The sequence below is a fragment of the Fukomys damarensis genome, unplaced genomic scaffold (assembly GCF_012274545.1).
Source record: "Fukomys damarensis isolate Sample0158 unplaced genomic scaffold, DMR_v1.0_HiC HiC_scaffold_14, whole genome shotgun sequence".
Classification (NCBI taxonomy): Eukaryota; Metazoa; Chordata; class Mammalia; order Rodentia; family Bathyergidae; genus Fukomys; species Fukomys damarensis.
The window spans coordinates 22,174,086-22,189,770 of record NW_022900926.1 but is presented as its reverse complement, the minus strand read 5'-3'; the positions used below and the strand labels follow the sequence as shown (position 1 = coordinate 22,189,770).

Below are 15,685 nucleotides of genomic sequence, written 5' to 3'. Positions count from 1 at the left end.
TAGCCTTATAGCCTTATAGTATTGGCAGATAACACTATCTCATTATGTTACTTTTTTTTTTTTTTTTTACCAGGGGATCAAACTCGGGTCCTTGCCCTTTCGAAAAATAGTATTATTTTTACTACTACTTATACATGGCTATAGATTCTATTATTTATTATTCTATTATTACTATTATTAATTGATCATTATGTTTTTTTTTTTTTTTTTTTACCAGGGGATCAAACTCGGGTCCTTGCCCTTTCGAGGCAGGTGGCAACAACACTGAGCTAAATCCCCAGCCCTTCATTATGTCACTTTCTAACAAGGATTGAAATCACATAACATGAATCCTCCAACTTTATTCTTTATTTTTTTTGGTACTGGGGATCAAACTCGGGACCTGGCACTTGAGAGGCAGGCGGCAGAACCACTGAACTGAATCCCCAGCCCCAATTTTATTCTTTTTTAACATTGTTTTGGCTCTTCTAGGTTCTTTACATTTGATTATAAATTTTCATTTGTACTATCTTGTAATTATTTTTGCATTTTATACGTATTTGTCTGCTTAAAAAGGATATATCTTTATAGAATTGGGTAATGCCACTAACACTCATTACATTAAACTGTAAAAAAATTACTTGAGATTTGGGAATAGGGTAAAAAGTAGGATTTGTCATTTCAATAGCATAGGGGGCATAATGCCACTCAAGAACCACCTAGGGAAAGACTGCTAGTGCATTCCACTTTTTATTGTTCATCAAAGGTCTCAAACTTAGGAACATGTGTTAACTTGTAGATTTTTGTCCAGTAAAGATGCAAGTTGTTTATCTAGCAGAATAAATAATCCCTAAGATTTATATGGCCTTTTGGACATAGACCATTAGCTTTAAGAAAATCAAATTCACAAATCTTAACATTTCTTTGTTGTTTACAGATATGTGAGCTTCTCAAATGTTCTCTCAATTGGCTATACCTACTTAATGGCTTTCACATTAATTAGGCTAAATAAAACCCTTTACATGATCTATTTTATGTTTCCTCAGAGTCACAACTTTGCCTTTTTAAAAATTATACTTGTAACAAAACCAAATAACTTTTAACTTTTTTCAAGTTTTTTTTTACTATATAATCTCACTTAAGCCATTTCAGAGAAAAAGTCCATTTGGGAATTCTTCACATTTTGAGGAGAGAAAAGTGCTTTGTCACCTGAAGACTTTGTGAGATGAAAAAGATTATACACATGCATGCAACAACATTTATGATCTTCTATTTGGGCATAATTTTTAAAATGTAAGAAATATGAAAAAAATAACACAGCGGATGGAGAAAATGAGGAACTAAAAACACAGGACTCTACCAACAACCTCCACTGAAAACAAGCTCCTTTTTTAATGGCATAGATGCAAGATAATAAGCCCAGAATTGATCTAGCAGAGAACTATGTCAAATTTTTAAATAACAAGTATGAAAACATTTAATAGTTGAAATTATAATAGCTTTAAAATAAAATTTCAGATTTTGAAATTGCTAACATTGCTATTTGTTTAGTAGCCTTGGTATAATTTTGTCACATGATCACGACACCCAGCCATTCAGCGACTGGATTAAATGCCTAATTTTTTTTTAATGGCAAATAGTATTTCAGGACAGCTTATTTGCCTAAATGTAGATGGATGCCCATTTATTACCATAAGCATTCTTGTGCACATAGCTTTATGCATTTATTCAGTTTTTTCCTTACAAAATTCTGAGCAAAGATTTGTTGGGAGCAGAGAATAGGTCCTATGTGTTGGTGTATTCTGCCAAACTGCCCTTAGGGAACATTACAACAACTTACGCTATTGCTAGGAGCATCTGACAATGCTCTTTTACCCACACCCTATTTATCTGTCAATCTGACAGAGGAACAAAAGAAACAATGCTTTTTTAATCACTGAGGTTGACTCTCTTTTCATACAGTTGTATTTCTTCTGTGCATGAGCTTTTATGTTCTTTGCATATCATATATGAAAACTATTTCTTATGAAGATATTCATCCTGTAGGAATGGAGTTAAGAATATGACTAATTCTTGATATTTGGTCTCGGTGCCTCTGAGTCCCCCCACTCCATACACATAGTAACCGTGGATGTTAGATCTTAAGATTCCAGTTAAACATTTGTGATGAGAAAATTTCACAGGGGATGCCGTTTACTTCATCCTATCAGGAAGCACATGTCTGGCCACCCCACTAATAATTATAACTGCTTAAAATAGTGATATGTGTTTGAGTCACTATCAGCTGGATCCCCCTCTGTATAGATAGATACACTTGTTCCTTTGTGACTAAAACGCAAGCTCGGGTCAGCTTTGGTACCATGTAAATATGATAAGATGTATCTTTTAAAAAAACATTTTCACTTAATGGTTTTAGTTCCAGTTGACTATCCATGTCAGAATCAATTATTGTGACATCAAAATCATTACTGGCTTTATCCCTGAAGGAATCTGACTGCCACCAGCCTAGGCTGGCCAGAGACCACTTTAAACCTCCCCACCCCAAGCACAGCTGCACCCCGTACACCTCCACTATTCAGCTCTGCTACAATAGCAACCACTACCTCCTTTGCTTTCTCAGGCCTTGTCCCTGGCAGATAGCCACAAGTCCTTCTCACTGAACTCTCCCTCTTACGACCCTATTAAAGGACTGTGTAGCCTGCACAAGTGAACTGGTCTGGCCTAAGTACCAGGACGCTCCCTCTCAGGTTTGTTCTGAAATAAACCTGCCCTGTTGCACTCATATTTTTTTTTCTTCCCTTTCTTCCTAACAGTCACACTTTCTGCTTTATTAACTAAGTAAGAATGCATTCTCTTGAAGAATACACTATGTAGCACAATTCGAGAAGAGTTGTACTTCATCAACCAAATAAACTATAGTATTTCCTAAAAAGGAAGGAAGAGTAAAGTACTCCATTCTTTTCCATATACATTCCAATTGTTTGGGACATTGGCCACCTCAATAGGTGATAAAGAAGTTCATTTCTTTTTTGTTTGTTTTTGTTTTGTTTTGTTTTCTGAGACAGGGTCTCACTATGTACTTGAGACTGACCTGGAACTCACTATGTAGACCAGGCTGGTCTCAAACACACAGCAATCCTCCTGCCTCAGCCTCCCAAGTGCTGGGATTACAGGCTTGCGCCACCATGACCAGCTAGAAGTTCATTTCTTAAAAAAAAAAAAAAAGAAGAAGTTCTTTTCTGGTTAGTGATGGGCTTGCTTTTATTTTGATTATTTCTTCTTAATTACCTTTAGACTCATGGATTTCTACATTTAGTAATATAATTTTTATATTCCATAATTTTTAATACTGAAAATGAGATTCAAATAGTGGTTTGTCTCAATTCCAAACACAGTGTTTTCTTATTATATCACCATTATGGTTGGAGACTCAAATCTATAATTCTGATTCTCTCCCATAAAATGTCTCGTAGTTGAAAACTTCCACAGAAAGTGAGAGAATCAGCTTTTATTTATGTAAAGTTTGAATATTAATTTAAATATTAGCTTAAAATAGAGTATGTAAAATGTGGTTTTGTGTTTTTAAGTCCTAGTCCTAAATGGTCTGAACATCAGATACTTTGAAACCAGAGAGAGCAAAACACAGATCCACAAAATAATTAGTCATAACTTTAAACAAACATACAGCTAAAACTAAGAGTGGTTTGGATGTGTGAATGCATCTCCCAAAGGTTCTTGTGTTGGAAGCACGGTGCCTGTTACAGTACTGTCGGGAGGGGTGGGAACCTTTAGGAGGTGGAGCCGAGGGGAAGGAAGGGGAGGGGAGGGGGTGCTGCCTGAGCCCTGAGTCACTGTCTGGCTTCTGGTCCATTCTCCCTCTCCAGCTGTGATGACATCTGTCACAATACGATGCAGCCCAATCATGGAGCCTCCCAATCTTGGTCTCTCTCTGCCTTCAAAGCTAAAGACATAGAAATCTTTTCTTTAGAGTGCCTACCTAGCCTCAGGCATTTCATTACAGCTACCAAAAAACAGACTAATATAGTCTTTGGGCAACAGATAGGACAACAAAGAACAATTTCTAACATTAGAGATTTTAAATGTAATATGTTTAGAAAGCTTCACATTTAGGGTTCATCTTATTACATTTCATTTTTTGATTTTTTTCCCTTTAAAAAAATAAATCAAAATTTGGAAAAGCAGCTCAGAGAACTTCATAAAGAAATGTCTGATTATTATAACTACTCAGTAACTCAGACTAATTTGTATGCTTCAAGGTGCCAACAGGAAAAATGGGAAAAGGTATAAATTACTAGAAAATGTGATTAGAGTTCTTAAAGAAAGAATAAAACTGCAATATAAACTATAACTACTGTATTAGCCTATTAATTTATTTAGCTAACATATCTTTCCTTGAAAATCCACTTAATCCTATCTTACCATATAAAAATTAACTTTACACTGACCTACTTTGATTAGCATAATCTATGACTGAATAGAATCTAAACCATTAACTATTTTTTATTATTGAACAGCACACATTGTAGAGTGTATTATCACAGTATTTCAGTAAACTAAAACTTAGCTCTTACATAGCTATAAATTCACTAGAGTCATACCTTAAATCTGTGTATGTTACACAATTTTCAAAGTTTTAAATTCAATGTTATATGTTTTCAAATACTTTTTAAACATATATTATGAGTTTTTCTTGGAAAAAGTTAAAGTGTGCTTAATTTGAATGTATATTACAGTTCCTTACATCCCAGATGAGTGTCTCAATCATATATTTAATTAGATTATATTAGAAATGAGACTTAGAATAAGTATATTGCTTTACCTACTTATGCAAATGACTTCAACAAAACTTCACTTTTGAGTCCAGGAATAGAGCAATAAAAATTGTGTTTAGACCATTGATATAGAAATAGTATGTCTACTGTAGAGTCTTACTATAATTTCTAAAGAGTGCAAGTTGCAATTTATTTTCTGATTTCATTTATCAGCCAAAAAAAATTGTTTCAACAACCTGAGCAACAAAATCACTGAGACCTTGTCTTAAAGTAAAAAATAAAATGTAACTTAGTGGTAGAGTGCCCCTGGCTTCAATCCTCAGTACTGAAAACAACAGATGTTTTTTTCAAGTAGTTCGATGTCCTTAATACCACTATACTCCAGTGACAATAAGTATTTTACCACTTTTTTAGACTGGGATTTTTAAAAAGTACTTAATATTATGCTGAGCCTTTATTTACCTGCAAAAATTTCCCTATTATGTATGAATACTTTATTATTTTTTCTATGGTATTTTCTATTAGTACATGTTGGCAGTATGTAATGATTACATTCACCATAGGGATTTCGTACATGCACATACCACATCTTAACTCTTTTTATATTCCAAGCCTTCCTAAATATGCTTTAAAAGCTCAGGATTCATTTTTCAGAAAGAAAAGTTAATCAAAATATTTTCCAGTTAAAAATACTAAAGGAAGGGCTAGGGATTTAGTTCAGTGGTTCCACCACTTGCTTCACAAGCACAAGGTCCTGAGTTCGATCCCCAGATCCACCCCCCAAAATAAGTACTAAAGTGAAAATTTCTTCTATAATGCATAACTTTGTTCAAATTAATGTTTTTTCCTTTCTGAAAAGTAAAGCCAAAGACTTCTATGTCTGTAATAATAACTCCTCCAGGAGTTGGAAAAGTTCTGTGAAAGGAGATGGTTAGACATTCAAGAGAATAAGATGTGATTATCATAGATGGTATTCTAGTATCTAAAATATTTTTAAAAGTATTATCAAAGCCAAAACAAAGATAATCACTTAAAAATACACCCATAAAGATGCCCTAATTTCTTTAAATTCCAAAAAGGGTCACAATTAAGACAAAGTCTACAGAGAAAAGAGACAAAAGCACATTTGATCAATGGTTACAATTCAGAGATGGTTTTGGAGGTGAGCAGCCACTACCTGACCTGTACTTGACATGTTATTTTGGGAGCTTTGGAGGCTCTATGTCTAACACCGATGAAATCACAGGGGTATCTGTGTTTGAGAAGCACAAAAAGAAAATAGAGTGTTTATGAAAAAAGTTCCAGGAAAGCATAATCTGAAATTGGAAACATTCCTAATAGTCCATAAAACACTGACCTCATTTGGGAGTTGAAAGCTGAATGCAGAGCCTGAATCATCAGTGTTATTTTGAGCTGGAATGATAACTATTAACCAGGTGGTTGTAGAAATAGGTAAAATAAGCTAAAAACTAAATTAATCTTATAGTACGAAATACCAAGCAAGGAGATCTGTGTAATCAACTTGTTCCCAAAAAGACCAGATAGAAAGCAAAAGGATCTGTTTATTAATGGTTCTTTTTCTTTGTACCAAGTTTGGGACTAGCTTCTGGATTTCCATGTAAAGTATCAAGCTGTAATTACCAACTTTCCGAAGCTCAAAGGAAGATTCAAACTGGTGTCCAGCTGCCAGGAGGAGGATCGCATAATTAATTCCTGACTGTAGTGTTGGCTCAGATTCAAATGCCTTTTTGTACCTATTAAAAAAAAAACAACAGAATCAAATGCACAAGTTTACTTTCTCAGTCATGAAACCTGGGTGTGCAATAGCTTCTGTTTGCATAACTCCAGTGCCTAAGCAAAAAAATATTCCACTGGCCTTCACCCCAGAACCTAGTGTGCTATTAGGATTTAATGCTTAAGTAACTGCATACTCTCGTTCCCCACTCCTTGCATTCCCTTACTTAACTTACCCTTAACTTAATGACCGCAGATTAAAAAAAAAACCTCCCAACCAAGACATGTCGTGTAGAGGTACAAGATCCTAACAATGAATGTAACTGTACTGTATCCCTAAAATGTACCAATAAACTCAATTGAAAAGAAAAAAAATCCTTTCAACTGACTACTAGAAGTATGTGAATACATGTGTCTTTCTATGCAACAAAATTTTTTAAATAAAAATCCTGCACACATTTTTAAAGCGGTTTTTAGAAACCCATAAGCATACAAAGAATTGAGGAGGATCATCTGGTAACACACCGAAAGGACCTGTTCCGTGAGAGTGATGAAGAAACAACAACAACAATAAGAAAAAGTCAATTCCAGAAGAAACTGAGAAAATCAGAAGTGGGGCCTCTGCATATTAATGTTGGCTCAAACAGTACAAGAACTCTTTTTCTAAATATGCATGAAATTATCAACCTTTGAAAACATGTCAACATCTGAGAGGACTTCAGTATTTGAATATTCACTGTATTTTTTAGGTGATGCTTCTTAGGATCTATTTAAGGATTTCCCACATGCATCATTAAATAGGCGATGATAATCAATATTATTTCATTTAGGTGCATGGAGAAGAAAAAGAAAATTAAATACCCTAGTGATTAATAGATTCAGCCTGAGACAAACTCATGAAAAGTGAAATCTTCATTTTAAGAAATAATCAGAATAAAGAAGCTATCAAGATGAAATATCAAATAAATGATCATTTGACAATACAAAAAAAATGGCTATGTTGGGAAAGATATACTGCAATTCCATTGAGGCTACTCCTATTTAAATCATAACTGTGCGAATGAAATACAGGAATAGTAATAGTATTAATGGGCACAATGGTATATATTATATTCTTGGTTTTCATATGTTCTGGAAATTTCCAATAGCTTAAAATAAGTTAAACATCAAACAAAAAATACATTTTTCTGAATATTGAGGATCTTGTACCTCTTCTAGGAATCTTACTTTTAAGTAGAACAAATGTCACTGACTGGAAACAAAAATCAAATTAGTATTAACCTTAACTAGTTGGCCCTGATAGTTATGTACACATGGAATAATTTTTAAAACTTTCCAACTGTATCACTATAGTAGATTAAAAGTATTTTTATCTCATTCAAAATATAGATATTTCCCTTTTAAAATGGAAAATGCACCTGGACTGCAGACATTTAAAGTCATGGCAAGGAAAGACAGGATTTACAACTCTTAGACTCATTAACCCTAAGTGGGAAGGGTAGGGAAAAGGTAATAAGGGAAAAGAAAAAAAACATAAGGAAATGAAAAAATGGAAATAAAGTATTTGTAAATAGAGAAGGGAGGAGGGGGTGAAGGGAGGGCAGGGATAAGAGGAAAAAAATGAGAACCAAGACCTGTCATGTAAAGGTATAAGATCCCAATGATGAATGTAACTGTACTGTATACCTAAAATGTACCAATAAACTCAATGAGAAAAAAAAGAAAAGAATATTAGTTAACATATTTTATTGGAATAATGTGGTCAAATGGTTCTGAAGAAAAATATTGCCAGTACATTTTGTTGTTTTAATCTTAAATCTGTAATTTAGCAACACTATAAAAAACACACTAAATCACTCAAACCACATATTTAATCACGGTAAAATTTAAATATTATGATTTGAAATATTTAACATCAATAAAACACAGGAAATTTTTTTTAAAAAGTCTTAAAGGTCTTTGCCTCTGTTCAGAGACAAAGCGTGCCATTAAAAATGGGTGTAGAAGAAAGAAGTGATACACTTTCCTAGTTCAGATCAAGACAAGAAACATTTTCAAAAAATTTGCATTTTTCTGCTATCAAAGAACAGAATACTCTTAACAATACAGAAAGGAAGATGCAGAGAGCAAGACATGCTCAAAACAATCAATAAGTGCTAGCTGAACTGAGTAATGCCGATGTGCCTACCACCAACAAAATGGACGGGGCTGATGTCCGTTGTTCTGTTTCATAAAATGTACACCAGGTGTGACTGAAAAATATAGTTTGTGTTTAAACTGGTTCTCTACTTGACATGGGGGGAATCCTTTAGCACATCTCAGCCCAGTCAGGTTGCAGTCATGGTCATGACCTCACCACCCCACAAGTGCAACCTAATAGTCAAAACTATTGCGCTGGCCACCAACTGCCATGTTACTTGACAGCTAACTTGACTTTCCAAAGTCCTGGATACTATCTTTTTTTTTCCTTCTCTGAATTAAAAATATCTACCACATTGACCACAAAGAAACTTTCCAAAAGAGACCCCACATGACTTTGACTTTCCAATATATATGTGTATTTAATTATATATATATATTTTTTTTCAATAATTCTACTACAGAACATCAACTATCATGTAGTAGTTAACAAGATCATTTAAAGCAAAAGTATTCAGTCAGGATGTGGTCTTGGTTTGTCTTGTTCACAGTTATATTCCTCAGCACCTAGCACAGTGGCTGGTGGAATGTTTGTTGAATGAAAAAGGGCGACCTTCTTAAATTCCTAACAGGGAAGGAGATGGTAGATGTTTCTTTAGTTACAAGATAATCCTTGTTTCGGTTGTTGGCTTTAATGGTCTTTGCCAATCCAATTACACTGTACCAAAATTTAAGACTTACCATCTTTGTGAAATCTAGTTTTACTCTACTGTGCCATGTATCTAATTTCTAGAAAGAAACTTGTAGAAGTAATGCATTGTAGGTCATAATTTACTTTGAAAATCAGTTGATGATTTTGGGGATCATAATGATGTAGTGATGTGCTATGATGGTTGGGCAGGTAGTAAAAGTATTTGATACTGAGCCAATTCAGAGCTCTCTTTAGGAAAACTAAACCAATAATTGAGGTCTTGATAAAATAAGATAGTGTCTCTGATGACTCAGAAGTGGTCCTTTTACTTGGGAATGTAAAACGTTCTTTTTTCCAAGGTTATGACTTTTTGGTGATTTCTGTTTTGAAGTGGAAGACCTATTGATCATAAAGAACTCCTGAGTTTTATTTAAGAGTGCAAGATGCTGTAACTAAGAATATGAGCTTTGTAGTAAAGGATCAGTGGTGGAATCCTAGCTTCACCAATTAACTATGATTTCAGGCAAGTTAGTTAATGTCCATTGACCTCAGTTTTTCATCTGTAAAATGGAACTGTGCTCTGCTAAGGTCACTGTGAGTATCCGATGATGTCTGTCTTCCAAGTGCCTGGCACAATGCTTGACACCTACAAGTACTAAGTGTTTTCCCTTTTCTAGTAATAAAAATTAATAAAGGATTAAAGTCCAGAGTATTGCAGCAAAAGTAGCAAAATATATCAATTTAGGAATCAGTAAATATAATCCTAAAATCCAGTTTGAACTGGAGACTACTGTTATATAGTTGAAACCTGCCTAAATATCACAGATCTTATATTAATTATAAGAAATAAATAAAAGCAGGCTAGGCAGAACAAAAGATAGCTGGGGTGAACTAAAAACATGTCAAATAGAAAACATTTAAACTAAAGTAGACAAAGAAATAGGAGTAAAAAGGCCTACAACTGAGCATAAAAGATGTAAGGGAAATAGTGAAATGGTCCAAAATATGTATTCTTGAATCCCCAGAAGAAAACAGAATATGTAACACAGGAAATCTCTGAAGATAGAGATAAAAATATTTTAAAATGTCAACCTATATATTCAAGAAGTTCAGTAAAATTCAAGTGCAATCAAAGAAAATTATCACACTCTATATGCTGAAGCAAACAAAAAAACAGAAAAACATTTAAAAGTAAAAACAAGTTTTTGAGATATAGTCTCACTTTGTTGCCAGTGTTGGTCTCAAATTTTTGGCCTCAAGTGATTCTTCTGCTTCAGCCTCCTGAGTAGCTGGGACCATAACTGTGCACCATTGTGCCTGGCTTATAAGAAAAAAATCTTAAAATTGGCCAGAGGAAAAGGGTATGTTACCTTCAAAGACACAATAAAACTGATGGTTGACTTTGCAATACCAAGTATGGACGCTGGAAGAAAATGCAATGACATCTTCAGAACAAAAGAAAATAACAGACATTAAAAAGGTGTTTTCAGACGAATAAAAATGGATAGAATTAGTTGCCTGCAGATCAATGTTATGAGAAAAGTACAAACAGCATTTTAGATTCAGGGAAAATGATTCCAGTTGGAAGCACTGAATTATAGAAAGAATGACTGTCAAATGACTAGATGTAACGTACAGGACCTGAAATCTATTATTTCAACTGTTCAAACAGTAAAGTAGTTGAAAGTAGTTGGTAAAATTCAAGGAAACAGACTGGAACTCTAAGGGGCTACTAAAAGATACTGTAATATAAAAAGTATTACTAACTAGCTAATAGAAGAGAAAATACAATGCTAAATTAATTTAAAAAACAAGCGAGGAAAGACAAAAGGAACAAAGAATCTGTGAGACAATAGGAAAATAAAACCACAAGATGGCAGACATGATCCCACCTATTACCATATTAAATAGAAGCGACTTAAACCTGCTCACTAGAAGAGATTTTTCAAATTAGATTTAACAACAGCAAAATGAATGAATGAATAAATAAATAAATAAACAAGTAACACAATTATATATCCATTTAAAAATATAGGTACTGTGGTTGGGCATGGTGGTTCATGCCTACAATCTCAGCACTTAGGAAGCTGAGGCAGGAGGACCGCCAAGGTCAGCTTGGGGGTCAGCTACATATTGAGTTCAAGGCTGGTCTGAACTACACAGAGAGACACTGTCTCAAAGAAGAAAAAAGAGAGAAAGAGAGAAAGAGAGAGAGAAAGAAAGAAAGAAAGAAAGAAAGAAAGAAAGAAAGAAAGAAAGAAAGAAAGAAAGAAGGAAGGAAGGAAGGAAGGAAGGAAGGAAGGAAGGAAGGAAGAAAGAAAGAAAGAAAGAAAGAAAGAAAGAAAGGGAAAGGAAAGGAAAGGAAAGGAAAGAAAAGAGAGAGAGAGAGAGAGAGTACAGGTAGTGAAATGATACATAAAGATGTAGTGATTGTATATTAATATCAGACAAAACCCTGTCTCAGATACTAAGGGAAAAGCGTGGGGTAGGGAAGGGAACATAAGTAGGATAAATATATGCCATGTACAGGAATCCAATAACCTCAATGAATATAACATGATGTGCCATAAACATGAGCTATAATTAATAACATCCACAAGAACGAAGGTGGAGAAAGGGGAATGAGAGGAAGGGGAGAAAAGGGGGCAGGAAAGGGAAAAGGGACTTTAAATAAGGTACAAGTTGTATTAGGTATATGTGCCCACTTCCCGAGATGACTGTGAACTGCATGCACTGCTAACAGGCACTAATACAATTTGATCTTAGCATACAAAAGAATCAGCATGTGTAGAAGATGTGGGCAATATGATTAACTAAATTAATTCAGCATATCAGGAATGCTACAACCAATAGACATGCACTGCCTTCTGGGTCAGAAAGCACTTCTCAACAACATTCAAAGGACTGAAACTCACACCAGAATTAAGCTAGCGAACAGCAAAGGGATATATATAGTACTTAGAAATTAGGCAACCCACTTCCAAGGGTAAAAGATGACAGAGAAAATTAGAAGATATTTGAACTGAATATAGATACTACATTCAATCTTAGACAAAAGGCCGAGAAGTGATGGAACTGAATATAGAAAATTCAATATATCAAAATTTCTGAGATGAAGAACAACTTACACCTTTAAGGGCATAAATGGAAAAAGAGCAGGGTTGAAAAATCAATGTTACAAGCTTGATCTAGAAAAGGAATGCATTGTCCCTGAAGGAGAAGGAAGAAGAAATAAAAAAAAAAAATACAACGTGAATGTGCAATAAAAAACATCAGTAGTGCCAAAGTTGGTTCTTTGCAAACTGTAATAAAATTGACTAAGTTCCTCAGCAGACAGTTCATCAGAGAGTGAGAGAAAAAGAGAGAGAAGGAGAGAATAAAGATTATTGCTCTGTGATAAGAATCACAAAGGGGGAAGCATGAGTATCGATCCTAATAACGTTAAAAAGAAAGGAAAAACTATTTAGAATAACTTTATGCCAATAAATAGAACAACCTCAGTGAAAAGCAATACTTCCTTGAACATCATATATCAGCATTACATGAGTAAAAAAATAGAAACTCTAAATAGTTCTATATTTGTTTCAGAACTTAAAACCTTTTGAAATTATTCTTTTTATGTATTTGCCCCATAAAGTGTAAGCACCTTGCCAAGCCTGCCAACCAATGCCTCTCCAGTACCTGAATCATCAGGATGCCTGACACATTGCAGACGACTGTAATTACCTGAGGGACGAAGAAAGAATGCATATACTTCTACCAAGAGCCAATCTGAAACGTGATGAATATAGCAATTATGAAAGACACAGATCTATCTGCTTCCTTCGGCAGTCTAAATCCTGACCTTGACGAGACCACTGTGGTCACAAACTACATCACTGCACGATATTAAATTTGATCAGCATATCATCTTTGCTGTGTCACATTTTAATGTCATTGAAATTGGAATTCATTAGTAAAAATATGGAGGATGATACTTATGTAGAATTTATTTTATCTACACAAAGTTTTACATGAGAAATTGTTTGCTAGGGAGAGTTTAGTTTCCTTTGAAGAAGTGATCTATGATTCTTTTTCCATTCTGTTACTAAAAACCTTATTCACTGGAACACAGAAAGCACATCGATCCTTCCTAGCACCAATTTTTGCACTCTGTAGTTCTTTGGTGCAAATTCTCTATGTATACTTTCTCAGTATCATTTTTGAAGTATCAAGTTTGATTAAAAAATACATGGAGATATTAAAAAAGTAAAATTTTTTGCTTCCACTGAAGCTGATATCTCAGTCATTTTAGAGTAAGTGTGCAACTTGAAAATCCCAACCCCTGTTCATGCCACATTTCAGGTCAAGAATTTTGCAAATGGTTCAACTCTGCTCCATGCTGTCTTCTCCAGCCTAAAGGAACAGCCTCTTATGGAAAGGCCAACAAAAAAGGACAGATAGCACAACCACAAAATGACTCACAAAGCTTATGCTTAGAACACACGTGCATTAAGACATACAACCAGGCCTGTGTATCTCTAATGCTATTATGATACAGCACAGGTGGTATTCTCTATCAAAGAAAGCTGATTTATACCAAATATTCAAAGAAACATAACAGCGGCCTCCAACTACTGAGTACTTTGTAGGCACAAGCAGTGCAGGAGACACTTCAGGTGTAATATTTCTAGCTCTGACAGTTCTTTAACATTGGGGGAATTCCTTGCCAAGAAGGAAACTGAAGAACAGAAATATTAAGTCATGAAGGGTACAAGTATTCAAACAGGAACTTAGCCTAGTTCTGCTGGATTCCAAAGCCTGGGTCATCTTCTCTGTTTATTCTTGGTTTGGGTTTAAGAACACATTTTTAGTTCATTTTTCATTCTTTCTATTTCTGTTCTCATTTTGTTGGGTAAAAATAGTTGAATGACACAGGAAAAATTAAAAGGAAGAACACAAGCAGATAAAACTGTTTTTATATTTAGGATAAAGTTTGTATTCAACATGCAATAGAAACAAAGGGTGATATACTATAGGTAAGAATGGCGCTTTTCACAAAATATATTTCATCAGTCTCTTTAAAGACTAGTATTTCAAAAAGACTGCTGTAGCAATATTGCTCAGCATGCATAAAAATACATTAAAGAAGAAATTGAATGCTGTTGAAAATTTCAGTTTAAAAATTAACAAAAGGGTAAATGAACATGAACAATATAAAAGTCTGCACCCAGGAAATGTATAATAATAGTAGTACAAAACTATAAAAATAAACAAGATTATTAGACATGAATAATGATAAGTTAGAAAAGACTTTGGGAAAAAAATCTTAGGGAAGGAACTGGACATTCTTATTTTAAGAGAATTCTATCTATATCTGAATAATAACATTACTTCCACCCCGTTGACTGTTTCTATTGTATCATTATTTGTTGAAAGACTAAAAATCTTACATTATTCAACTTAGTATTATGTTTGGAATGTAATACTTCTTGCATTCTGTTATTACATTTAAAATGAATTACTTCTCAGGGCTGGGGATTTAGCTCATTGGTTCCACCACCTGCCTCACAAGTGTCAAGGATCTGAGTTCGATCCCTGGTATGGAAAAAAAAAAAAAGAATTACTTCTCATTTAAGCTTTTGAAGTAATAGGTTCTTGTTCAAGAACTACCTTGTTATTAATTGAAGTTGTCACCTGATTGCAAAGTAGCTTTAAAAGCAGTAAGTCCTTGAATGTCAGGTGAGGGATAAAGCCTTCAGAATAAAGACTGTTCACTTTCTGTATCTTCACTGAAATGTTCAACAAAAATCTAGCATAAAAGAAATATTCTTGAATTGATTATTTCTAGCTAAAGAGACCTACTTTCCAACAAAGAAAAAACCGAAGTCAAATTCTTCCTATCTGGCTGATTTTTCCTTGTTTGTGATATAACAGCTGTGGTTCTTTCGGTGAGATACAAGCAATTAAATTAGCATTACATGGTGCTTTGGGTCTCTAGGGATAATTCTGAAATCATCACTCATAAAATAACTCAGAGGCAAAGCAGGACAGCATATGCAGAAAACTGGTGCTGAATCACCCTGCTGATTTGATCTGGAATGCGTAGAATAACCCTCTTCAATTTATTTATTATTATTATTGTTATTGTTATTATTATTATTATTATTATTATTATTAGAACAAGATCTCGGAAGGAATTCCTGTCACTTGCAGAAAAATGGATTAATTTTTGAGACCAGAGTACCACGTGAAGTAAGTCAGACACAGAAAAGTAAATACCACATGGCTTCTCTTCTATGACAAGCCCAAAATATAAAGTCAAATAAAGGAGAAATGGTAGGAGAAAGTGGAGCAGACCTTCTGGGGG

General features: G+C 34.3%; 1 protein-coding gene across 1 annotated transcript in view; it reads right to left on the bottom strand.

Moving 5' to 3' along the window:
- Window positions 1-15,685, bottom strand: part of Map3k5 (mitogen-activated protein kinase kinase kinase 5) — a 219,957-nt gene that overhangs the window by 91,988 nt on the left and 112,284 nt on the right. The window contains exon 9 of the mRNA XM_010626667.2: window positions 6,414-6,526. Coding sequence (XP_010624969.2) covers window positions 6,414-6,526 — 113 coding nt within the window. The remainder of the gene's footprint in view (window positions 1-6,413; window positions 6,527-15,685) is intronic.